Here is a 25365-nt window from a genome sequence, read left to right on the forward strand (position 1 = left end):
GTATTTGTAGGTTGGTCAGGACGTGGCAGAGGGTATTTGTTTTATGTGGTTCGGGGGTTATGTGTATTGTAGAGGGGTGTTTTATTTATGTATTACGGGGTTTTGGTGTATGTTCTGGGTTTTGTATTCTAGGTTGGTTTTCTAGTTTGTTTATTTCTGTGTGGTCTGTGTGGCTCCCGATCAGGAACAGCTGTACGTCGTTGTTCCTGATTGGGAGTCATATATTAGTTGCGTGTTTTCACCTGGGGATTTGTGGGTAGTTGTATTTCGCACTGCTAGTGATTATTGTAGCCTGTGAAACTGTCACCTGGGGCCTGTTGCACAAAACTAGGATAAGGGATTAAGCCAGGATATCTTGGTGATCCTGGCTCAATTGATCCGTAATCCGGTTGCACTAAAGATGGATAGGGGGCAGGAGGATATGTTATGGTATAAATTACCATGGAGATTTATTCTGTGGAGCTAGCCTGCTCCAGACCAGGCTAAATTCCAGGATCTATTTAATCTCATCCCTAATGTCAGTCAGCAGTCACCACAAATGGAAACCAATAGTTATTTCACTGCTCACTATACATTGTTATCACATAACTAGACCCACTGTCATTAAACGTTTGTGATCATTAATTTCAATGATTTTGGATAAAAAATAATTTTTTGATTATGTTGCTATCATTAGATAATTTACAGTTTCCCATAGACTATAAGGCTATATATAAAATGATAGAATATTAGGGCCACAGAGGGGAAAAAAACACAAGTAATAATATTGTAACCGGTTGTTTTAAAGGAGGACAGTTGTTAAAATGACAGATGTGGGGCATTTCGTGAAATTGTACTTCAGTATGGTTTCATAAACAAAGACATGCTGATGTGCCAGAATATTAAGTATCACATTGTCATAAGTATCAAAACTGACAATATGTAGCTTTTCTGCAGAAAGAACCAGCCTCATAAATTTATGACTTTATCCTTTTTCTTCAGTGTGGCCCTAGTACTCTGTCATATAAACAAATACACATTCCATATGAATATAAAAACACAATGTGTAACATTATGTTCCTTTATTGAATAAGGACAAAACAAAGCAGGTAAACCATCAGCTCCTTTCGAAACTGAAGTCACAGTGACTACAAGATGGAAAGCACAGAATCCAAGCATATTATACAAAATGATACATACACATTCAAAGGTCTGTATATAACACACCCTGCATGTCTGCACACTAAAATAAATGCAGGACAAATCCATACACATCAACTGAACAGACAAATGAATGGATGCAGTAGCCTCCCTGCAGCCTTGTATTACACACAGTATACCGCACAAACATCATAAGAGGCCAAATTCGTAAAAAAACGAACCCAAAAAAAAACCCAATTCCTCTGCCACCGCAGGACATATTTAACCAAAATTGAAAGCACACATACTAACTAAAATAATTCAACACATATTGGTCCCTCAGCAGCCGACCACTGTCGTCATCAGGGAAGATTGCCGAATTGTCCCAGTCCATGGCTGGTGGCACTCTGGGGGCCCTCTCCTTCCTCAGGCAGGCCACATTGTGGAGGACAGCACAAGCCACAGTAATATCACATGCCCTAACAGGGCTGACCCTTAATTTGTGAAGGCAGTGAAAGCGTGCCTTCAGGAGGCCAAAGGTAATTTCAACTCTGGCCCTGGTCCTGGCATGGGCATGGTTGTAGGCCTGCTGTGCTTCCTGGGGGTCTGTGAAAGGTGTCAGGAGAAAAGGCTGGCAGCCATACCCCCTGTCTCCCAGCAGCACACCAGAGAATTCACCTGTCAACACAAAATCTCATCATTACTACCTCATAAACACAGTGATATTCTTGACACAGCCATGATGGTTATAAATAGGGGTTGTGTGGCTTACCTTGTGATAGGCACTGATAGATTTCAGAGGCCCGAAAGATTCTGGAGTCATGGACTGAGCCAGGCCATTTTGCCACAACATTGCTGATCACACAGTCAGCATTGCAGACCATCTGAAATCATAAGATGAGGAATATTACACCAATCAATGCACATCACTGGCAATGCAGAGTGTTCGTCAATGGACAATATCAAAAAGTTATGTTCACCTGAACATTAATGCTGTGAAAGGATTTCCTATTCACAAAATCGGCCTCATGGGCACCTGAGGGGGCTTTTATCCTTATGTGTGTGCAGTCCACTGCACCAATGACATTGGGGAAACCTGTCACACAAAGTAATGAGTATCCTACTATGTGTTAACAGTTGTCCTGTAATTTGTAGATCCTCTTACCTGCAATCCTATAGAACTCCTCTTTGATGTCACAGAGTCTTCTGTGGCCAGGGAAGGAGATGAAGACATCTGCTAATGCTTTGATAGCCAGACACACACTCCTTATTGTGCGGCAAATTGTGGCCTTGTTCAGCTGTTCTGCATCCCCCACTGAGTACAGGAAGGCTCCACTAGAAAAAAAGCGCAAGGCCACACAAACCATTTGCTCCACACTCAGTGCATGGCTCCGTGCAGTGCGGTGCTTAATCCTGGGACCCAGTAGTCTGCATAGATACCTGATGCCATCTGCAGAAAACCTGTATCTTTCATATAGATGGTCATCAGGGAAGGCCAGTGGGTCCAACCGGTCCCTGAAGACCCTTTCTCGCCTGAAGGCTCTCCTTAGCACAAGTGCTTCTTCATCCACCACATCTCGCACGAATGGGCATGCCATTGTCAGAGCAGAAAGGAACACACAATTTTGGGCCTTCATATAGGCTAGTGGCCACACCTGGTGCTGGGGGTGGGCAAAAGAGGGCGATGCCTTATAACGATGACTTGGTTGTACTGATTGCTGGGAAAATAAAAAAACCTTAGAAAGATGCCACCGTCCTGTGTGCTCACAATAAGAGCTCATATGTCATGGCTCACTTGACTTTACGAGAATATACCTAATTTTTATTTTGAGCTGTGTCATCTTCTTGGAGCTGGGGAGGAAAGAAAAATAATGATTAATACATTTGTGTTACAGTTAGCATACAGTGTACATTGAAGGCATATCTCACCTCCCTCTCAAGTTTTTTTATTTCAAGGTCCAGTTTCCTAATTGTCCTCTTTTTTATTTCGGACTCCAGTGCAAGATTTTCCATCTTTTTCTTCTTGTACTGAATGTCTATGTCTGCCAGTTCTATTTGGCGCCGGAGGTGGTTGCCATACAACTTTCTGATAGCTTGTGAGCTCTGTGAACACAATACAATTAGCGCAGCTGGAATTTGGCAGGATGTGGTGTCCTTTTATTAATACGCACTATGTTGCCAGGCTGGTTTTCCCACTGTATAGCATCTGGGTCCTGTAAAAGAAATTAGATTTTTTGATTTTGATGAGGACTCCTCACCATTGTAGAGTAAATAGTACTTTCACAGTCTTAACATGATACCTCATGCCTTCTGGAATCCAGAGAGATGGTCTCCTCCTCATCATCGTCTCCATCATGTGCTGTTGCTGCTGCACTGGGGCCTTCACCCTATCACATTTAATCGGATTCATATTGAAGCTAGTAGACAAGACATGCCAGGCCTACAGTATGCCTTTGATGGAGTACTCACTGGATCAGCATCGTCTGGTGCTTGTGCTGGTGGCTCTAACAGGAACACAGTGCTGCCAGACACTGCAAGGCAATAGGTAAACCAAAGTCAGACAGTCCAAATTGATTCAATATGAATGTGGTTGTATCCCATGTAGAGATGGAAGGACATACCTTGAATGAAGCGGGTGGCATCTTGGGAGGAACCTATGCTCGTCTCTTTCCCCCCAGGGATCCCCTCTAAGACGGGCCTGCCTTTATTTAGCTCCAAGGCCATGTCCTCTGCTGGGGTAAGGTCAGCCTTTGGTGACCCACCACCCATGCCTTGTCTGTGGGTATTCTTTTTCACTGCTAAAACAGTACAGACAATGTGTGAGCAGGCACCTTCTGGGTACAATATATGCTTGTGCTTTGTTAAATATTAGTCAGGGACCATACCATTCTGCAGAATGTTCTTGTATTTGATTTTCACCTGCTGCCATGTCCGTTTTGGCCCGTTCATGTTTAATCTACACACACACACACACACACACACACACATTTAATGGAGTCACACTGCAAAAAATTACTTGGTATTTTTGTCTTGTTTTCAGTAAAAATATCAAAAAATCTATCATAGCTTTATACAGTGTGATGGAGTTACTTTACACAATTTCACTCATATCTGCAGTGCATTTCAATTAAAAATTTAACCGTTTCATAATTACAGTACAACTGCATTTTTGGAGATGTGAATTAAATATTTGAATTGTAATTGTGATGTTTCAGCGGAGCGGTGACTGTGTAATTGTGCACTACTTACGCATTCAGGCGGTCTGCAATACTTTGCCACGCTTTTTCTCTTTGCTTTATCACTGTGGCGGTGTTGCCTTTCTTCTTAATTATATATTTTACCTCCTCGTATGCCTCCATGAGGATTTGTGCTTCCGACGGGGAAAAGTACGCGGCTCTAGTTGCCATGGTAAATCAGTTAATCTGTGATCTGTGGCGGGGTCTATTTGAGTGAGCCGTGAGCGCGCACCTATCCAGGATTGGTTTCACCTGGCTTAATGAATCCGTGTCTGCTCATCCTGGCTTGGTCTTTGTGCAACCAATTAAGCCTGGACGCACATGTTTTGGCTTCATTGAGCTCAGCTGAGTCATTTATCCTGGATGTCTTAATTCTACTTTTGTGCAACAGGCCCCTGTTGTTCTTTGTTTGTTTATTGTTTCGTGTCATCTTTATTCATTAAATGATATGATGAACATGCAACCCGCTGCGCCTTGGTCCTCTCTACAATACGACAGCCGTTACAGTCAGCTATGAATACCAGGCCTGGTTTCCCAGATTTTTCAGTGTTCTATTATTTCCAGTCTTATATTACCTCCAATGTATCGTCCATGTAAAAAAACTGTCCGATTAGGATGAATAATATCCGACAATAACTTTTTAATTCTATGCGCTAAGCATTTTGCATCACAACACTGGAGTGTAATGGACTGGATCTTTATATTTACCACTTGGATCCTGTTTCAGTAATAACGAAATCAGATCTTCTTGTTGAGTGTGATAATCGACCATTTATATAGGAGTGGTTGGAACATGTTAATAACGGTCCTCTGAGTATATATAAAAAAAGGTTTGGTATACCGCCACTGGTATGCCATCCAGTTTTCCCGGACTTAAAAGCTTTAGTTTGCATCAAGAAGTTCCTCCTCTGTAATTTGGCCTTCACGTGAGTCATTCTGTACAGCTGTTAATTTTACATTATGTGGTGGCTAATTTCTGCATTACCAAATGAGGAGAGTTACAAACACACCAGTCTGAGTTAAACTACATCTTTAACCTCTCTAGGGTAGGGGGCAGTATTTGCACGGCCGGATAAAAAACATACCCGATTTAATCTGGTTATTACTACTGCCCAGAAACTAGAATATGCATATAATTGTTTGATTTGGATAGAAAACACCCTAAAGTTTCTAAAACTGTTTGAATGGTGTCTGTGAGTATAACAGAACTCATATGGCAGGCAAAAACCTGAGAAGATTCCTTACAGGAAGTGCCCTCTCTGACCATTTCTTGGCCTTCTACACTCTCTTTATTGAAAACTGAGGATCTCTGCTGTGACACTTCCTACGGCTCCCATAGGCTCTCAGAAGGCGGCAGAACGTTGAATGATGACTTTGCAGCCCATTGCTGAAAAACAGTAGCGAATTTGGTTAGTGGTCGATCAGAGAACAATGAGACTGGGGGCGCGTGCACGAGACAACTCCATGTTTTTATTTTTTCGTCTTTGAACGAAAACAGGGTTTCCCGGTCGGAATATTATCGCTTTTTTACGAGAAAAATTGCATAAAAATTGATTTTAAACAGCGGTTGACATGCTTCGAAGTACGGTAATGGAATATTTAGAATTTTTTTGTCATGAAACGCGTCGGGCGCGTCACCCTTCGTCACCCTTCGGATAGTTTCTTGAACGCACGAACAAAACATAACTATGGATTATTTTGAACCAAACCAACATTTGTTATTGAAGTAGAAGTCCTGGGAGTGCATTCTGACGAAGAACAGCAAAGGTAATCCAATTTTTCTTATAGTAAATCTGAGTTTGGTGAGTGCCAAACTTGGTGGGTGTCAAAATAGCTAGCCCGTGATGGCAAGCTATCTACTCAGAATATTGCAAAATGTGCTTTTGCCGAAAAGCTATTTTAAAATCGGACATAGCGATTGCATAAAGGAGTTCTGTATCTATAATTCTTAAAATAATTGTTATGTTTTTTGTGAACGTTTATCGTGAGTAATTTAGTAAATTCACCGGAAGTTTGCGGTGGGTATGCTAGTTCTGAACGTCACATGCTAATGTAAAAAGCTGGTTTTTTATATAAATATAAACTTGATTGAACAAAACATGCATGTATTGTATAACATAATGTCCTAGGTGTGTCATCTGATGAAGATCATCAAAGGTTAGTGCTGCATTTAGCTGTGGTTTGGGTTTATGTGACATTATATGCTAGCTTGAAAAATGGGTGTCTGATTATTTCTGGCTGGGTACTCTGCTGACATAATCTAATGTTTTGCTTTCGTTGTAAAGCCTTTTTGAAATCGGACAGTGTGGTTAGATTAACGAGAGTCTTGTCTTTAAAATGGTGTAAAATAGTCATATGTTTGAGAAATTGAAGTAATAGCATTTCTAAGGTATTTGAATATCGCGCCACGGGATTCCACTGGCTGTTGAGTAGGTGGGACGATTTCGTCCCACATAACCTACTTAAGATACTTTTGCAAACGCATCTTTGACTTTCAACGATTCACCATTTCTAATGACCCGTTAAGAATGTTTTACACAATGGCCTTTTGACATGACAAACCACAGAGTCTTTCTTTGTGAACAGTTACTGTTTACTTTAATCAACTGTAAATTTCGGTGTTCCTCAAGGTTCCGTTTTAGGACCACTATTGTTTTCACTATATATTTTACCTCTTGGGGATGTCATTCGAAAACAATGTTACATTTCACTGCTATGTGGATGACACACAGCTGTACATTTCAATGAAACATGGTGAAGCCCCAAAATTGCCCTCGCTAGAAGCCTGTGTCTCAGACATAAGGAAGTGGATGGCTGCAATCTTTCTACTTTTAAACTCGGACAAAACAGAGATGCTTGTTCTAAGTCCCAAGAAACAAAGATCTTCTGTTGAATCTGACAATTAATCTGGATGGTTGTACAGTCGTCTCAAATAAAACTGTGAAGGACCTCGGCGTTACTTTGGACCCTGATCTCTCTTTTGAAGAACATATCAAGACTGTTTCAAGGACAGCTTTTTCCATCTACGTAACATTGCAAAAATCAGAAACTTTCTGTCCAAAAATGACGCAGAACAATTAATCCATGCCTTTGTTACTTCTAGGTTGGACTACTGCAATGCTCTACTTTCCGGCTACCCGGATAAAGCACTAAATAAACTTCAGTTAGTGCTAAATACGGCTGCTAGAATCCTGACTAGAACCCAAAAATTTGATCATATTACTCCAGTGCTAGCCTCCATACACTGGCTTCCTGTTAAGGCAAGGGCTGATTTCAAGGTTTTACTGCTAACCTACAAAGCATTACATGGGCTTGCTCCTACCTATCTTTCCGATTTGGTCCTGCCGTACATACCAACACGTACGCTATGGTCACAAGACGCGGGCCTCCTCATTGTTCCTAGAATTTCTAAGCAAACAGCTGGAGGCAGGGCTTTCTCCTATAGAGCTCCATTTTTATGGAATGGTCTGCCTACCAATGTGAGAGACGCAGACTCAGTCTCAAACTTTAAGTCTTTACTGAAGACTTATCTCTTCAGTAGGTCCTATGATTAAGTGTAGTCTGGCCCAGGAGTGTGAAGGTGAACGGAAAGGCTGGAGCAACGAACCGCCCTTGCTGTCTCTGCCTGGCCGGTTTCCCCTCTTTCCACTGGGATTCTCTGCCTCTACCCCTATTACAGGGGCTGAGTCACTGGCTTACTGGTGTTCTTCCATGCCGTCCCTGGGAGGGGTGCGTCACTTGAGTGGGTTGAGTCACTGACGTGGCCTTCCTGTCTGGGTTGGCGCCCCCCCTTGGGTTGTGCCGTGGCGGAGATCTTTGTGGGCTATACTCGGCCTTGTCCCGGGATGGTATGTTGGTGGTTGGAGATATCCCTCCAGTGGTGTGGGGGCTGTGCTTTGGCAAAGTGGGTGGGGTTATATCCTACCTGTTTGGCCCTGTCCGGGGGTTTCATCGGATGGGGCCACAGTGTCTCCTGATCCCTCCTGTCTCAGCCTCCAGTATTTATGCTGCAGTAGTTTATGTGTCGGGGGGCTAGGGTCAGTCTGTCACATCTGGAGTATTTCTCTTGTCTTTCCCGGTGTCCTGTGCGAATTTAAATATGCTCTCTCTAATTCTTTCTTTCTCTCTTTCTTTCTTTCTCTCTCTCGGAGGACCTGAGCCCTAGGACCATGCCTCAGGACTACCTGGCTTGATGACTCCTTGCTGTCCCCAGTTCACCTGGCCGTGCTGCTGCTCCAGTTCCAACTGTTCTGCCTGCAGCTATGGAACCCTGACCTGTTCACCGGACGTGCTACCTGTCCCAGACCTGCTGTCCCAGACCTGTTCACCGGACGTGCTACCTGTCCCAGACCTGCTGTTTTCAACTCTCTAGAGACAGCAGGAGCAGTAGAGATACTCTCAAAGATCGGCTATGAAAAAGCCAACTGACACTTACTCGTGTTACTGACTTGTTGCACCCTCGACAACTACTATGATTATTATTATTTGACCATGCTGGTCATTTATGAACATTTGAACATCTTGGCCATGTGCTGTTATAATCTCCACCCGGCACAGCCAGAAGAGGACTGGCCACCCCTCATAGCCTGGTTCCTCTCTAGGTTTCTTCCTAGGTTTTGGCCTTTCTAGGGAGTTTTTCCTAGCCACCATGCTTCTACACCTGCATTGCTTGCTGTTTGGGGTTTTAGGCTGGGTTTCTGTACAGCACTTTGAGATATCAGCTGATGTAAGAAGGGCTATATAAATAAATTTGATATCTACAGCCAGATAGCATTCGCTATAAATTATCGTTCAGTTTGGTCCCTAATGACGAGGTTCTAATCTCGTCCCTGGTACTTCATAGAACAAAAACACAATTTCATCCAATGGCATATATTAATTGTCAACTCTAGATACTCCCATCTCAAGCAAACCCCCTCTTGACCCCACTCCTGGACAAGCTCACTGAGGGGAGTGACCTGCGCACAGACATTGTGGAGACAAATAATTGGTTCCCCATTAATCACGCCATCCCTTCACATGGTTTAAGAATAGGTAAAGACATTCACATATGAAGACAATGTTTCATTCAGTCCTCCTCTCTTGCTGATATTCTGCATAGCAACAGAGACATGTAAAAAATAAGTCTGACTTCTCCCCTCTCTGGGCCCCAAGTGACTGAGCCCCAGCTAAGGGAAACGTGCAACTGAAAGACACCAGAGTCCAAAGGACACTTTCTAATGACAAGTATCTCACATAAGCATATTATACTAATAAAACATCTTAATTATCTATGTTACCGAACTAATTCTGATTCATCCACCACAATTATTAGTAGAAAAAAAATCCATACAATTAACTTCGATTAGTGGAGATGGAGGAGACTGAAACAAAAACATCTGCTTAAAGTGCTTTACTTCCTCTTTCAAAATATTGTTTGGTGAAACATGGGTGACTCCATCATTTGTAACAAGTTTCAGTAAATTATTTTTGGTAGCATTTCTATGTTGAAGATTAAAAAATAATTACACTGCAACATTTACATTCTGTATTCTGGTTGTGTGACCAATAAACTTTGACTTGAATTGATGTTAGCTAGGCATTAATTTGCAAAATAAGTAGTTAGGCTTTTATAAGGTATTATGAGCCAATGGTAACCTATTAGGAGGTCTGCAGTAGGGATGGTCTGCTGTGCGATGAGAGAGTTGTGTAGGGCCTTGCAGCTCATCTTCTCCTGGGACTTGACGGCTTTGTGTGTGTGTGTGTTGTGGGTAGTGAAAGCAGACCCATACTGCTTAGGAATGCAGGATAACTCGTCTGCATCCTGGGGCGCAGAAACGAGTCCTCTTTTGGGTACTGGAAAATCTTCACTGTAGCCAGGTCCAGTGGCAATTTTCGCATGTAAATCCTGGTGGGGCAAACTCCCCAATTTTTTGGGGGATGCATGCCAGAAAAGTCACTACACAACACTGAACAATACATTAATTGCACTATAATGGTGACAAACGGTACCCACAAACTGTTAGGGCCTACATAAAGCTGTCCCAACAGCAGAGCTTTCTTTTCAGCACCATGTAGTGAATCCTTACCACTGTTACACCTGTCAAGCAGCGGAGCCTTGTCTGGCAGAAAAACAGTTCATTCAGCCTCATTTATTGCCTTAAAAAAACATAGCTGATATGGCTGACTTGCTTAAACAAATGTGGTTTCTACTGACAATTGAGGTGTACAAACTATGGCATAAGGGGACGACGAGCGGATAAGATGCAATCCATAATTCCGATTAAGACATTAATGAGCGAGTTAGGACAGACGTAGTCAATATCATTTGTTCAGCACTTTTGAAATGTGCAGCGACAAAATTCTGAATATGGGCCGTTCTTACAGTATTCTCCCTGTACACCAAGTCAGAACCATAGGATAAATAAAGGGGGCATATAAGCAGACAATATTCTCTTACAATATTCAATGATACATGTGCACCACCAAGTCAGAACAATAAGCTAAGTTATGAGGGGGAAAGGGACCAAATTATTAGTGTGAGGCACATGACCTACTAACAGCTTACTACACACCATACACTTAGTATTACTTTTTTAGCAACAGTATACATATCTCCCTGGCATATTACATAATTTATGCAGCAGCATACAAAATATTTTTGGACTCACCTTGTTGTGCTGCGCTCACTTGAACAGTAAAGTGGCTCGGTGGTCCTTCTTGTGGGCAAATTTTGTTGTTGTCACACCCTGATCTGTTTCACCTGTCCTTGTGATTGTCTCCACCCCCCTCCAGGTGCCACCTATCTTCCCCATTATCCCCTGTGTATTTATACCTGTGTTCTTTGTTTGTCTGTTGCCAGTTTGCCTTGTTTGTCAAGTCAACCAGTGGTTTGTTTCTCAGCGCCTGCTTCTCCCCAGTTTCTCTTTCCTCGCCCTCCTGGTTTTGACCCTTGCCTGTCCTGACTCTGAGCCCGCCTGCCTGACCAGTCTGCCTGCCCCTGACCCTGCCTACCGACCGGTACCTTTGCCCCCCGCTGGATTTTTGGCCTCCACTTACCCTTATCCTGCTTGCTGTCTGGTACTGTTGCCTCTCCTCTGGTTTACTGACCACTGCCTGCCTTGACCTGTCTATTGCCTGCTCCTATTGGATCATTAAACTATTGTTTATTCGATGTGGTCTGCAGCTGGGTCTTACCTTCATACATTATAGTTATCAAACTTTGTCATCAAAGTCTGGCATTCTCTGGATTTATGGTGCTTTCAAGACAACTGGGAACTCTGGGGGAAAAAAACAAGGTTGAATCATGACGTCAGTGATCTTCAGGTCGGAGCTCTAGAAACAGGCCAGATTTCCTGACTTGGAATTCTGAGTAGGAGGACCGTTCAAAACATATTCTCCTAGTCGGAGCCCGTTTTTTTTCTCCATACTCTGGACTTCCTTGAGTGCGCTCTTAGGGTGAAGGTGGTCGAGGTGTCAAGGATTAGGACTGTGCAGCTGATCTCCTATGTGGAGGCGGTGAAGAGAGTCGAAGGAGCAAGAGGCAACAGTGTTGAAGATATAGCGGTGGATGCTTTGCAACCAGTTCCTAGTGTTTTAAGCCAATCGAGTGATCTGGATACACTCATTGTGAAGGTGGATGTTGTGCCATTTATAACCACAGTGATTAATTGTGTCTAAGAAGTCCAAGAAGCTGGACATCATTATATCTGCAGTCAAAGTTTTTTGGGTTCCAAGATTTTGCGGCAGAAGCACTGCAAGAACTATTGTCGCTAGGAAATGTCCCACCCTCAGGAGTCTTCTGAGCCTGTGTAGGGACCTGATTAGAATTTTTTTTTTTGTATTATTTTTTACAGAAAAGCAGGTTGATTTGGTTAATTTCGTTTTTGATATTCTATTTATTTTTACCCACATTATCTCCTTTTTTGGGATCCTTATTATCCACCCGCACACTAAGTGGCGGAATGTACATCAATTGTTGCGAACGCCATTATACCATAGAAGACATCTATCTGCAGGTTGAACCTGGTGAGATTGTAGGTTCCTAAATTGATAGTGCTGTTTGTTTAGGCGATATTACAGCTAACTTGTTACTTTACATGCTGATGATGTCTTTGATATTGTGTGTAGCTACGTTTCCTTGCTTGCTAGATTGCTAGCAGCCAGCCCATGGAGAGAGCATTGCATTGTGGATTTTGTAGTCGACTTGAACAGATTTCGACAACGATTTTTCATGTTCCTACCAACCTTACTATAACACCAAGATGAAACATTTGTTCACAAAAAATACTAGCGGGTGAGGGCATTCACAGCGACCACTTAGATGAGCTCCAGCTAGCTGTTTTTAAATGATCTTTTATATCGCCGGATTCTGACCTGGCCAGTGGCGACCTGTCATTCAGGGCAGGTGGGGCAGGTTATGTCAACATCTTACTTTCAAAATCTTAGCTAGCAGTCATCATCATGAATCATTGTTTACAATCTAAAGGCAAATCCTTTTTTTATCCTTGTCACATGAAGAGAAATAATGAAGAGAATTTATAGATAAAACGTATCGGTTCTCATCGACCACTGGACATACCCATTACACAACAAGTTGAAAATTGCTAATTCAACAATGAGTGGTTTGGAAGTAATCAGTGGCTAACTTCAAGCCTAGCAAAGCAATCCCTAGCCTGCTATTCAGTGGAGTGGCTGTGTGTTTTTTTTCCCGAATTCCCACCATAAATCCAGAGAATGCCAGACTTTGATGACAAAGTTTGATGACAAAATTTGCCCACAAAGGACCGCCGCGCAACCTTCCTGTTTAAGTGAGCACAGCACAACAAGGTGAGTCCAAAAATGTCTTGTATGCTGCTGCATAAATGATGTAATATGCCATGGAGATATGTATACTGTAGCTAAGAAAGTAATATTAAGTGTATGTTGTGTATTAAGCTGTTAGTAGCCGGTGTGTGATTGTTTGCAGGCATTTTCTGTACAGCTTTGACAGTGCCACTGATAGTAGTGGTGGCGCTTGGCTTGCACCTGCAAATTCAGCACACACAACATTCTATAATATAATTGTGTTATTTGACATGTCATATTAAAAGCTTATATAAAGAGTCAAATAGTGTAGTTTGCTGTATCTTTTTTGACACGCAAAGACCCAAACGGCGGTCAATGTGCCTCACCCTAATAATTTGGTCTATTTTCACCTGTTCATTTTGAGGTCTATTTTCACCTGTTCATTCTGAGGTAGAGTATCTCATGATGAGCTGTAGACCACACTATCTACCTAGAGAGTTTTCATCTGTATTTTTCGTAGCTGTCTACATACCGCCACAGACCGATGCTGGCACTAAGACCGCACTCAATGAGCTGTATACCGCCATGAGCAGGCAGGAAGGCGCTCGTCCAGGTGTGGCGCTCCTAGTGGCAGGGGACTTAAGTGCAGGAAACTTAAATCAGTTTTACCTCATTTCTATCAGCATGTTAAATGTGCAACCAGAGAGAAAAAAATTCTGGACCACCTTTACTCCACACACAGAGACGCGTACAAAGCTCTCCCTCATCCTCCATTTGGCAAATCTGGCCACAATTCTATCCTCCTGATTCTTGCTTAAAAGCTAAAATTAAAGCAGGAAGCACCAGTGACTCAGTCTATAAAAAAGTGGTCAGATGAAGCAGATGCTAAACTGCAGGATTGTTTTGCTGGCGCAGACTGGAATATGTTCTGGGATTCTACCAATGACATTGAGGAGTACACCACATCAGTCACTGACTTTATCAATGGGTGCATCGGGGACGTCGTCCCCACAGTGACTGTACGTACATACCCCAACCAGAAGCCATGGATTACAGGCAACATACTGAGCTAAAGGGTAGAGCTGCCACTTTCAAGGAGCCGGACTCTAACCCAGAAGCTTATAAGAAATCCCACTATGCCCTCTGACGAACCATCAAACAGGCAAAGCGTCAATATGCAACTAAGAACGAATCGTACTACACCGGCTCAGACGCTCGTCGGATGTGGCAGGGCCTGAAAACTATTACACTACAAAGTGAAGGACAGCCGAGAGATGCCCAGTGACGCGAGCGTACCAGATGAGCTAAATAACTTCTATGCTCGCTTCGAGGCAAGTAACACTGGGACATGCATGAGAGCATCAGCTGTTCCGGACGACTGTGTGATCACGCTCTCCGCAGCCGATGTGAGTAAGACCTTTAAACAGGTCAACATTCACGAGGCCGCGGGGCCAGATGGATTGCCAGGACTCTCAGACCATGAGGAACAAGATTCTTGAATGCCAAGCGTCACGTCTGGAGGAAACCTGACACCATCCCTACAGTGAAGCATGGTAGTGGCAGCATCATGATGGCGCTGGAGAAGACTGACGTTTTACGTATTCCCAACCAATAGTTTTTTGGTTGTTTCTTTGGGTTGTTTGTAACTTTTATTTTTTAGACTTATTTTGTACATAATGTTGTCTCTTATGTCTCTTATGACCGAAAATATCTTCGGGACTTTATGGACAACGACCACAAGCACACAGCCAAGACAACACAGGTCTCTGTGGCTTGGGGACAAGTCTCTGATTGTCCTTGAGTGGCCCAGCCAGAGCCCGGACTTGAACCCGATCGAACATCTCTGGAGAGATCTGAAAATAGCTGTGCAGCAACGCTCCCATCCAACCTGACAGAGCTTGAGAGGATCTGCAGAGAAGAATGGGAGAAACTCTACAAATACAGGTGTGGCAAGCTTGTACCGTCATACCCAAGAAGACTCAAGGCTGTAATTGCTGCCAGAGGTGCTTCAACAAAATATTGAATCAAGGGTCTGAATACTTATGTAAATGTGATATTTAAGTTTTTATTTTGAACAAATTTGCTAAAATGTCTAAACTGTTTTTGCTTTATCATTATGGGGTATTGTGTGTAAATTGAGGGAAAAAACGATTTATTCTAAAATTGATTCAGGCTGTAACGTAACAAGATGAGGGAAAAAGTCAAGGGGTCTGATTATTTTCCAAAAGCACTGTATAGGGAATACGGTGCAATTTGGGACACATTCCATCTGTTGATGAAGCTACCTGAAATCAATGGCTGCATACCAATCGTCCATCCCGCTCATGGATATCCAAGTATTGGATAGGTGTAAGCATTGTTAAATCCATGTGATGAGAAGAAATGTACAATGCAACCAGCATTGTAAATAAAGATATGTGCAGAAAGTTAATCAGCCTCTGTGGATCTTTTCCCCTTAATGTATTTTTCATGTCAGCTAGGCCCATCTTTTCAAAGAAACACCATTTAATTCAATCTGAGTAAAATAAGGAGTCTATTGCTTCAGTCCTTGTTCCGTTTTCACTTCTTGTTACCTGGTAAATAACCAGCGACCATGGAAAACCACAAGGAGAATAAGGTGAGGAAACAGTCCATGTCAGCCAGGCCCATCTTTTTAAAGAAACACAATTTATTTCATTCTCTAGTTGAGTAAAAAAAGTCTGGTTACAAGATATTCCCAAAACTTGCAGTAAACTGCGCTACACTCAGGGAAAAAAACTGAAAGTTAAATTCTCAGCCAGGCCCATCTTTTCAAAGAAAACACAATTGAATTCTCTCTCTATTTGAGCAAAATAAGTAGTTTGGTTGTGATCACAAGAAAATCCTCAATTCAGGTAAAGGGCACCACAGTCAAGCAGAAAAATATGATTGTTCTACCATAAAGTGAGAACAATTAATTTCCCTGGCTATTTATAAATACTATAACAGTATATTTAATAGATTACATTCACTGCTATAAATCTCCAATATAATTGCAGAGTTTACAAAGACCCACTGCGGACCATTGACAAAAAAATCTCTGTGAAAAGGTGTCCCATGGTCTGTTTTGTCAACGAACTCAATGTATTCCAAACACTGGTGGTAACCAGACGATCCTAATCATTTAAGTGGCCTAGTAAACGATGCCCCCCTCTGGTATATTATTTTGCAAACTGTCTGGGACTCGTTGTTTCCCTGTTAGCTACTCAAAGATATTTGACATATACAGTCCAAGACGAAATTAACTGCAAAACACTGGTCTCATATTTATTAGTATAAATAGGCTACACAGAACCATGGCGGACTCATTGTAAAAAGAGTAATTTCACCATATTAAAACGTGTCCCAGTCCAACATGTCTAGCTCTGCCCACTGGGGCGTGGTGTACGGAGCACTCTTTGAAATTAGCTCTCATATCGTCTTGTTCCACCGGATCCAGTTAAATCACCACACAGACGGAGTTCTGCCTGCTTGAACGCCAATAACGCAGATACACATGAAAACCTGAAATTACTCAAGGAATCGATAGAGATGCACAAAGATGCACAAAAACAATATAACATTCCTTGGCTTTAATGCTGATTGCTAAGGTTCTGATTCACTAGGCTATCCGGCAAGTACAAGGCAGATGTGTCTATATCCAGAGCTTTATTAGCTCTTAGTCACCACCACACAGTTGCACACACACACACATCATATAAATAGTCTTTGTGGTTTATTGCGGATGAATGTATAACACTTCTAGACTGAACACAAATATAAACGCAACATGCAAAGTGTTGGTCCCATGTTTCATGAGCTGAAATAAAATATCCCAGAAATGTTCCATATACACAAAAAATGTATTTATCTCATTTTGTGCACAAAATTGTTTACAGACCTGTTAGTGAGCATTTCTTCTTTACCAATATAATCCATTAACTTGACAGGTGTGGCATATCAAGAAGATGATTAAACAGCATGGCCATTAAACAGGTGCACCTTGTGCTGGGGACAATAAAAGGCCACTTTAAAAGGTGCAGTTTTGTCACACAACACAATGCCACATGTCTCAAGTTTCGAGGGAGCATGCAATTGGCATGCTGACTGCAGAAATGTCCATCAGAGGTGTTGCCAGAGAAATTAATGTTAATGCTAACTACCAATGTAGTTCTTGATCATTTGGCAGTACTTCCTTCCGGCCTCACAACCGCATACCACATGTATGGCGTCTTGTCAACGTGTATTGCTGATGCCAACGTTGTGAACAGAGTGCCCCATGGTGGCAGTGGGGTTATGGTATGGGCAGGCATAAACTTTGGACAACAAACACAATTGCATTTTATTGATGGCAATTTGAATGCACAGAGATACTGTGATTAGATCCTGAAGCCCATTGTGAGGCCAATTTTTTTCTAAAATGTATATGGGACCAACAGATGCATATCTGTATTCCCAGTCATATGAAATCCATAGATTAGGGCAGGAGTGGCAACTTTGGTTTTAGAAGTGGGGGGGACATAATAATAATAAAAATCCATCCAGGATAGACACATCAAACAGCTTACCCAACCAGTTGGAGGCGTCCACATGGTCCTAAAGCATACCGTTGCCTCGTTTTGTATCATATTCCAATTATAAAACTGAGGGGACAAAAATGCAATTTCAGAATGTGGGGGGGGATGTCCCCAGTGAAAGTTGCACCCCTGGATTAAGGCATAATTTATTTATTTCAATTGACTGATTTCGTTATATGAACTGTAACTCAGTAAAATCTTTATTGTTGCATATTGCGTTTTATATTTTTGTTCAGTATAGATTAAAACTCACTGAAAATTTGGTCGGCAGTCAAATTTGCGCCTTCATCTGCAGACAACGATAGCCACTGGGCGGATTAGATTATCCTGAGCTGCGATGACCGGTCTATGGCCCATGACGTAAACGGGAAAAACGGAGAGAGAGTGTAATCTGTAATCTGCGCCGTTTGGTCATGTTGTCAACAAGGTGCATCGTCCAGAAACATACAATATCTCTATTCCTCAAAATATGTTTGAGTATTTCAAACTAGATTTCCTTGGGAAGGCAGATAATGTGGTTTAATCAAAAGCAATCATTTTTGCACGTGGAAACACATATCACTACTCATTACTCCGTGTTTAATGATGTCACTTTTGTCTTGAAATGACTTCACCGTTGGCTTTGAACGGGGAAAATTGGTTTGTGCCTGGGAAGCAGCCCGGTTCCAAAACGAATGCAATCATATTTTGCTTGGGCTAGATTAAACGAATCCCCTCATTCTGACCTGGAGTGGGAGGGGTCAGAGTCCAAATATGCATTCGGGCACGCTGATTGGTGGAAATCAGGAGGCTGTAAGTGACTGACAACTGAGAAGGGAAGAAATCCCCGGGACTGTGTGCACAGGCATGCCCTTTATTTACAAGTATTCTCCACATAACCAAGATAGCTAATAGGTATTGAATTGATAAGACCAGAGAACCTATCATAATAATTGACTGGGAATCGATTTTATTTCAACCATCGTCTACTTCCTTGGAGTGAAAGAAGTTTTCCCCTCCTCGTCATCCATCAGGTGTTCACCGAAGCGACGCTTGAAGCTGTACCAGTGGCAAGGATGCAGAGTGGCACCAATATTAGGAGAATAAAAGCCTGCTTGCAAAACAATGTTTCCGAAAGGAATTATGACCCTGAGGATCAATGCGGAACCAACGGATGCAGTGTCGTGAAAAAGAAACCCGAAGTGAGCTTTTACCTGCTACACGAAGGCGTCGGAGTCGCACTGGTGACTGTATTTATTCTGGTGCTGTGGGGACTTGTTCATTTATCATTACAGCAACTTGTCTTTGGAAAAACTACCGGCGAGTTCAATGCTGTCAGGGCAAGGTAAGTCTTGATATTGTTGCCGATATGTATTCTCGAATCTCAACAAGTTGCATTATATAACTTATTTCACGATATCACTTCCAGGTTACCTTTAAAGTCCCCGTTGCGCAAGCTAACCTTTCCTCTAGTTGTTTATCTCAGCGAGTCCCACCTAGCGACTAACAGTACCGGTAGTTGTTGTCCTGCAAGTTAACCCACATTCTGTGGCAAAATGTTTCTGAAACGGAACTAAATAGGGAGGGACCTACCTAAATGTGTCCAATAGAAACTCTCGTTTTCGATGGAAAACGAAACTGTTTGGACTAATGATTACACCCCAGGTGTCACTAGGTTGTTGCTAAGGTCGGTTGATAATTGGAGGAGGAAATGGAAAACAATACTTCTCCATTGTTTCTTGACAGTTTGAACCTGTCAATAGTGAAAGTGATATCACCAGACAGAGAGAGACTAATGTTCCTGTACATAAGCTTAACTGAATCAAATGAAATGTATTTATAAAGCCGTTTTTACTTGAGCAGATGTCACAAATTGCTTATGCAGATGTCACAAATTGCTTATGCAGATGTCACAAATTGCTTATGCAGAACCTAGCCTAAACCCCAAAGAGCAAGCAATGAAGATATGGACGCATGGTGGCTAGGAAAAACTCCCTAGAAAGGCAGGAACCTAGGAAGAATCCTAGTGAGGAATCAGGCTCAGAGGGGTGGCCAGTCCTTTTCTGGCTGTGCCAGGGGGAGATTATAAGAGTACATGGCCATTAAAGCCAGATCATTATTTAAGATGTTCAAAGATTTGAAAAAAAAAAGTTTCACCTTTATTTAACTAGGCAAGTAAGTTAAGAACAAATTCTTATTTACAATGACGGCCTACCCCGGCCAAACCCGGATGACACTGGGCCAATTGTGCGCTGCCCTATGGGACACCCAATCACAGCTGGATATGGTGCAGCCTGGATTTGAACCAGGTACTATAGTGACACCTCTTGCACTGAGATGCAGTGCCTTAGACCGCTGCGCAACTCGGGAGCCCAAATGACCAGCAGGGTCAAATAATAATCACAGTGGTTGTAGAGAGTGCAACAGGTCAACACCTCAGGAGTAAATGTCAGTTGGGCATTCAGAGGTCGACAGCGGGTGCGGGAGGGAGGGAGAGAGGGGGTCGAAAACTCTTCCTCCGGAAGTGGAGGGAGCGAGATGTGAGAATTAGAGCGAGCATACTTACACAGGACACCAGATTACACAGGACACCAGATAAGACAGGAGAATGACATCAGATAGGATAGACTGACCCTAGCCCCCTGGCACATAGACTGTTGCAGCATAGATACTTGAAGGCTTGTATAGCATAGCACATTATCTAACATAATTATTTTAATTACCATAATAAACAGTTGATTGATGTCTGCTGTTCAGTTAATAAAAGAGCAGCTGCTTATTTAATGAAATCCTGCTTCATGACGCTATTACATAGAGCGACAAAAGAAGACACATAAACTTGATGAATGTTCACGTGACACATATAGGCTGTATAGACTGTATAATCAGAGGGCAACCCTGAGGCTAACATACAGGAAAGGATGTTAGACCTAGCCACAGCCAAACTCTCTATTAGTGACTCTTTAGTGGAGGAAAGGAAGTTAAGAGGTGGGAGTCTACATACATTAGCCTTATGAAGGTGTCAAATAATGTGACGCCTACTTAATCTGAGGACAAACCTGCTTGACAAAGGAAAAGGAATCTGAAGTTATTTGGATCGTACAGTTTACTTCGCCACACCCATGTAGCCCTTTTGAGACTTCCAAATCAAAGTGTATTGGCCATGTACACAGATTAGCAGATGTTATAGTGGGTGAAGTGAAATGTTTATACAGCGACTGCCCAGCGCTGGGCGCGAACTCGTGATGCTCGGAGCCGAAGCGCGCTACGGCAGTTCCGTCTCCTGAGTGGAGAAAGGAAAGGGGTAGCCTGGTTCCAGTTCTGTTTGTGCTGTCTTGCCAACTCATGGTGATCAACCATGACAAATGACCATAGGAGTTGTCAAGACAGCGCAAACATATCTGGGACCAGGCTAGGTAGTGGGTGGAAGTGGGGGTCTACATGCCTGTACATCAACTGTCAACTTGACTGACGTCTGTTTCAGAAGTTTGGACATCAAAGTAGACCTCAGTAGAGTACAGAACAGTGACGTTTTTTACAGTACATTATAGTGTACTCAACTCTGGTGTGCTCTATTCTACTGTACAGTACAGGACTGTACTAAACTATACTCTTACTTTCCTTTACTGTACTGTGTTGAACTATAATTTACTTATCTTTACTGTACTCTTCTGTACTGTGCTGAACTATACTCTACTTTTCTTTACTGATTTGTACTGTCCAAACGTCTATGATTGGTTCAGATTTGTGAACAAATCATGAACGTCAATGTTTGGGCCAAATAAAGGCTGGTCCAGACGTCTGTGGACGTTGAACGCAAGGCTTTACCATACATTTTTTTTATGGACGTTAAAATCAAGGCCAGGGCGGACTTACCAAATTGTAAATACAGTGGTTCCTCCTTTAAAAGTTGCGAGTTTATACCGCAGGACTTAAGAGGTAATGTGTGGTTCTGTACACCGCTTCATTCCTCCAGACCAGCGCAAGGGGGAGTTAGAGCACTCATTATGCTTTTGGGTCCCAATGCGCAAACTGTGTCTCTGACTGACAATGAATGGGCAATATAAACCAAAGAATAATCTGATAATTGTGCACGACTTCAACATTTAATTTCAATGAACTGAATGATGAGGATGAAGAAGGTGATTGAATTTAGAACAATAGTGTAAGAATTGCTATTCCTCTGTCCTGCACGCGCGCGCACACACACACACACCTGGACTGTAGCATATTACTTACTAAAACTGTTGTTACACTAAGGTTGTTATTCTAAGAGAAACGAAAATGACCTGGCCGCCATTTATGAGTCTCTAAAAGGAAAAATATTACCACGGTCTGTTTCGCATGTCATTTAACTTTCATAATACATCCTTATTAACAACGCGATTTATAACTAGATATTCTCATCGAGCAGATTTGCCCTAACGAAAAATGCCCCTTATGAATTCGGAGGGCAAAAGTGATACTTAAATCCGAAATGGGTTTTAACGAAAAATGATTATTTGTGACATTGTGGTTACAGTAAAGAATGTAAACAAGATGCTGTGTTTTTATTTACAGTAGTGATGGACAGCTTGAGGCAATTTCAACAAATTACTATGGGAGTAAATATCACTGAATGACATGTGATCGCCTGGCATGGGGACCGGTTTTGATAAATAAATCAAACAGATACAAAACAAGAGAACACACATTGTTAATGTTCTGGAATTTATTGTTATTCTTTTTTTGATTAATAATGTAATTAAACAAGCAGAGAGCAGGTTTGGAACCCTCAATCTTCTAGCCCGAAGTCCAGCGCGCTATCGACTGTGCACCAAAAGCATGCTCAAGTCGCAGAGTCGATAGCTTGCTTGCTACTTACTCAACGTCTTATAGGAACGCGCTCACTGGCCAAGCACCCGTACGTTTGTGGATACAAGGTCCGGTCACTTCTGACACCAATGTAATGAAACAAGCAGGGAGCAAGTTTCAAATCCTCAACTTTCTAGCCCGAAGTCCAGCGCGCTGTCGACTGTGCCCGAATATATTAATTGGGGTTGTGGCCGATTGTGGCTAAAAACACTTTATACATTGGAATCTTTAATAAGTGGAAAGGGGAACAAGTATTTATTATTATTAACCCGACGTTATTATTATGTAAAAGACCCTTGGATATTCTGTGTTTCGACAACTGGAGGCATTTGTTTTTCACAAGTGTACTTTAGCAGGCTGTGAATTCTGCAAAAAATGTTTCTATTAGCTGAACAATAGACTATTCAACCTTTACTAAAGAATTGTCTAATAGCCGAGCTAGGTGTGAAATCCCCCCTCCCCAACTTGCAACAAATAATTTGTATCTACCTACATGTAATGTTCTGAAAAAAATTAAATAATAATTATATATATTGATCATGGCTCCCAAGTGGCGCAGCGGTCTAAGCCACTGCATCTCAGTGCAAGAGGCATTACTACAGTCCCTGGTTTGAATACAGGCTATATCACATCCGACCGTGATTAGGAGTGGCATAGGGCAGCGCACAATTGGCCCAGCGTCATCCGGGGTAGGTCGTCATTGTAAATAAGAATTTGTTCTTAACTGACTTGCCTAGTTAAATAAAGGTTACATTTTAAAAAAAAACAACTGGGGGCAATCAACAGGTGAACAGTGGCTGGTGCTGAAAATATAGCTACACCAGTCGAGCAATTCATTTCAACAATAATCTTCATTTTAATTTACAAACAACAAGAGGGCTAAATTGGAGTCTTTCTTCGGAGCCTAGACCTACAGTGACAAGAAAAAGTATGTGAACCCTTTGGAAATACCTGGATTTCTGCATAAATTGATCATAAAATTGTATCTGATCTTCCTCTAAGTCACAACAATAGACAAACACAGTCTGCTCAAACTAATAACACACAAACAATTATGTTTGTTTTTATTGAACAGACTGTAAACATTCACAGTGCAGGGTGGGAAAAGTATGTGAACCCTTGGATTTAATAACTGGTTGACCCTCCTTTTTGCAGCAGTAACCTTCTGTAGTTGCGGATCAGACCTGCACAACGGTCAGGAGGAATTTTGGACAATTCTGGACAATTCCTCAAACTTGATCAATTCAGCAATATTCTTGGGATGTCTGGTGTGAACTGCTCTTTTGAGGTCATGCCACAGTATCTCAATCGGGTTGAGGTCAGGACTCTGACTAGGCCACTCCAGAAGGCATATTTTCTTCTGTTGAAGCCATTCTGTTGTTGATTTACTTGTTTTTTGTCGTTGTCCTGTTGCATCACCCAACTTCTGTTGAGCTTCAATTGGCGCACAGATAGCCTAACATTCTCCTGCAAAATGTCTCGATAAACTTGGGAATACATTTTCCCATTGACGATAGCAAGCTGTCCAGACCCTGGCACAACAAAGCAGCCCCAAACCATGATGCTCCCTCCACCATACTTTACAGTGGGGATGAGGTTTTGATGTTGGTGTTCTGTGCCTTTTTTTTCTCCACACATAGTGTTGTGTGTTCCTTCCAAACAACTCATCTGTCCACAGAATATTTTGCCAGTAGCACTTTTTACACTACTGCTACTCTCTGTTCATCATATTTGCATAGTCACTTTAACCATACCTACATATACATACTACCTCAATAAGCCTGACTAACCAGTGTCTGTATATAGCCTTGCTACTGTTATTTTCAAATGTCTTTTTACTGTTGTTTTATTTCTTTACTTAGCTACGCACACACATACCTCTTTTTTCGCACTATTGGTTAGAGCCTGTAAGTAAGCTGTTGTATTCGGCGCACGTGACAAATAAACTTTGGTTTGTTGAACATCCAGGTGCTCTTTTGCGAACCTCAGACTTGCAGCAATGTTTTTTTTGGACAGCAATAGCTTCTTCCGTTGTGTCCTCCCATGAACACCATTCTTGTTTGGTATTTTACGTATTGTAGAATCGTCCCCAGAGATTTATGTAAGTCTTTAGCTGACATTCTAGGATTCTTCTTTATCCTCATTGAGCATTCTGCACTATGCTCTTGCAGTCATCTTTGGAGGACGGCCACTCCTGGGGAGAGTAGCAACAGTCCACAATTTGTCTTACCATGGACTGATGAATGTCAAGGCTTTTAGAGATACTTTTGTAACCATTTCCTGTTTTATACAAGTCAACAATTCTTAATCTTAGGTCTTTTGAGATCTCTTTTCTTCAAGGCATGGTTCACATCAGGCAATGCTTCTTGTGAATAGCAAACTCAAATTGTGTGAGTTTTTATAGGGCAGGGCAGCTCTAACCAACATCTCCAATCTCATCTCATTGATTGGACTCCAGGTTAGCTGACTCCAATTAGCTTTTGGAGAAGTCATTAGCCTAGGGGTTCACATACTTTTTCCAACCTACACCGTGAATGTTTAAATGATGTATTCAATATAGACAAGAAAAATACAATAATTTGTGTGTTATTAGTTTAACTTCTCAAGGCTACGTGGGACGCTACCGTCCCACCCACGGTTCACACTATTCAACAGCCAGTGAAAAATCAGAGCGCCAAATTCGAAAACAACAAAATGTCATAATTCAAATTTCTTTTACACCATTTGAAAGATAAACATCTCCTTAATCCAACCACATTGTCCGATTTCAAAAAGGCTTTACGGCGAAAGCATAAAGTTAGATTATGTTAGGACAGTACATAGACAAAATTACACAC

The 25365-nt window shown here is 42.0% G+C and overlaps 1 protein-coding gene across 3 annotated transcripts in view; it reads left to right on the forward strand.

The window, feature by feature from the left end:
* Positions 1-18501: 18501 nt before the first annotated feature.
* The window catches only part of LOC106561439 (endoplasmic reticulum metallopeptidase 1), a 51826-nt gene continuing 44962 nt past the window's right edge, over positions 18502-25365 (forward strand). For 2 of the 3 annotated variants that reach the window (XM_014125411.2, XM_014125407.2), the window contains exon 1: positions 18502-19019. In XM_014125411.2, the coding sequence (XP_013980886.1) occupies positions 18751-19019 (269 nt within the window). In that variant the 5' untranslated portion in view covers positions 18502-18750. The remainder of the gene's footprint in view (positions 19020-25365) is intronic. The other variant, XM_014125420.2, reaches the window with a different exon arrangement.

The sequence above is a fragment of the Salmo salar genome, chromosome ssa01 (genome assembly GCF_905237065.1).
Source record: "Salmo salar chromosome ssa01, Ssal_v3.1, whole genome shotgun sequence".
NCBI classification, from domain to species: Eukaryota; Metazoa; Chordata; class Actinopteri; order Salmoniformes; family Salmonidae; genus Salmo; species Salmo salar.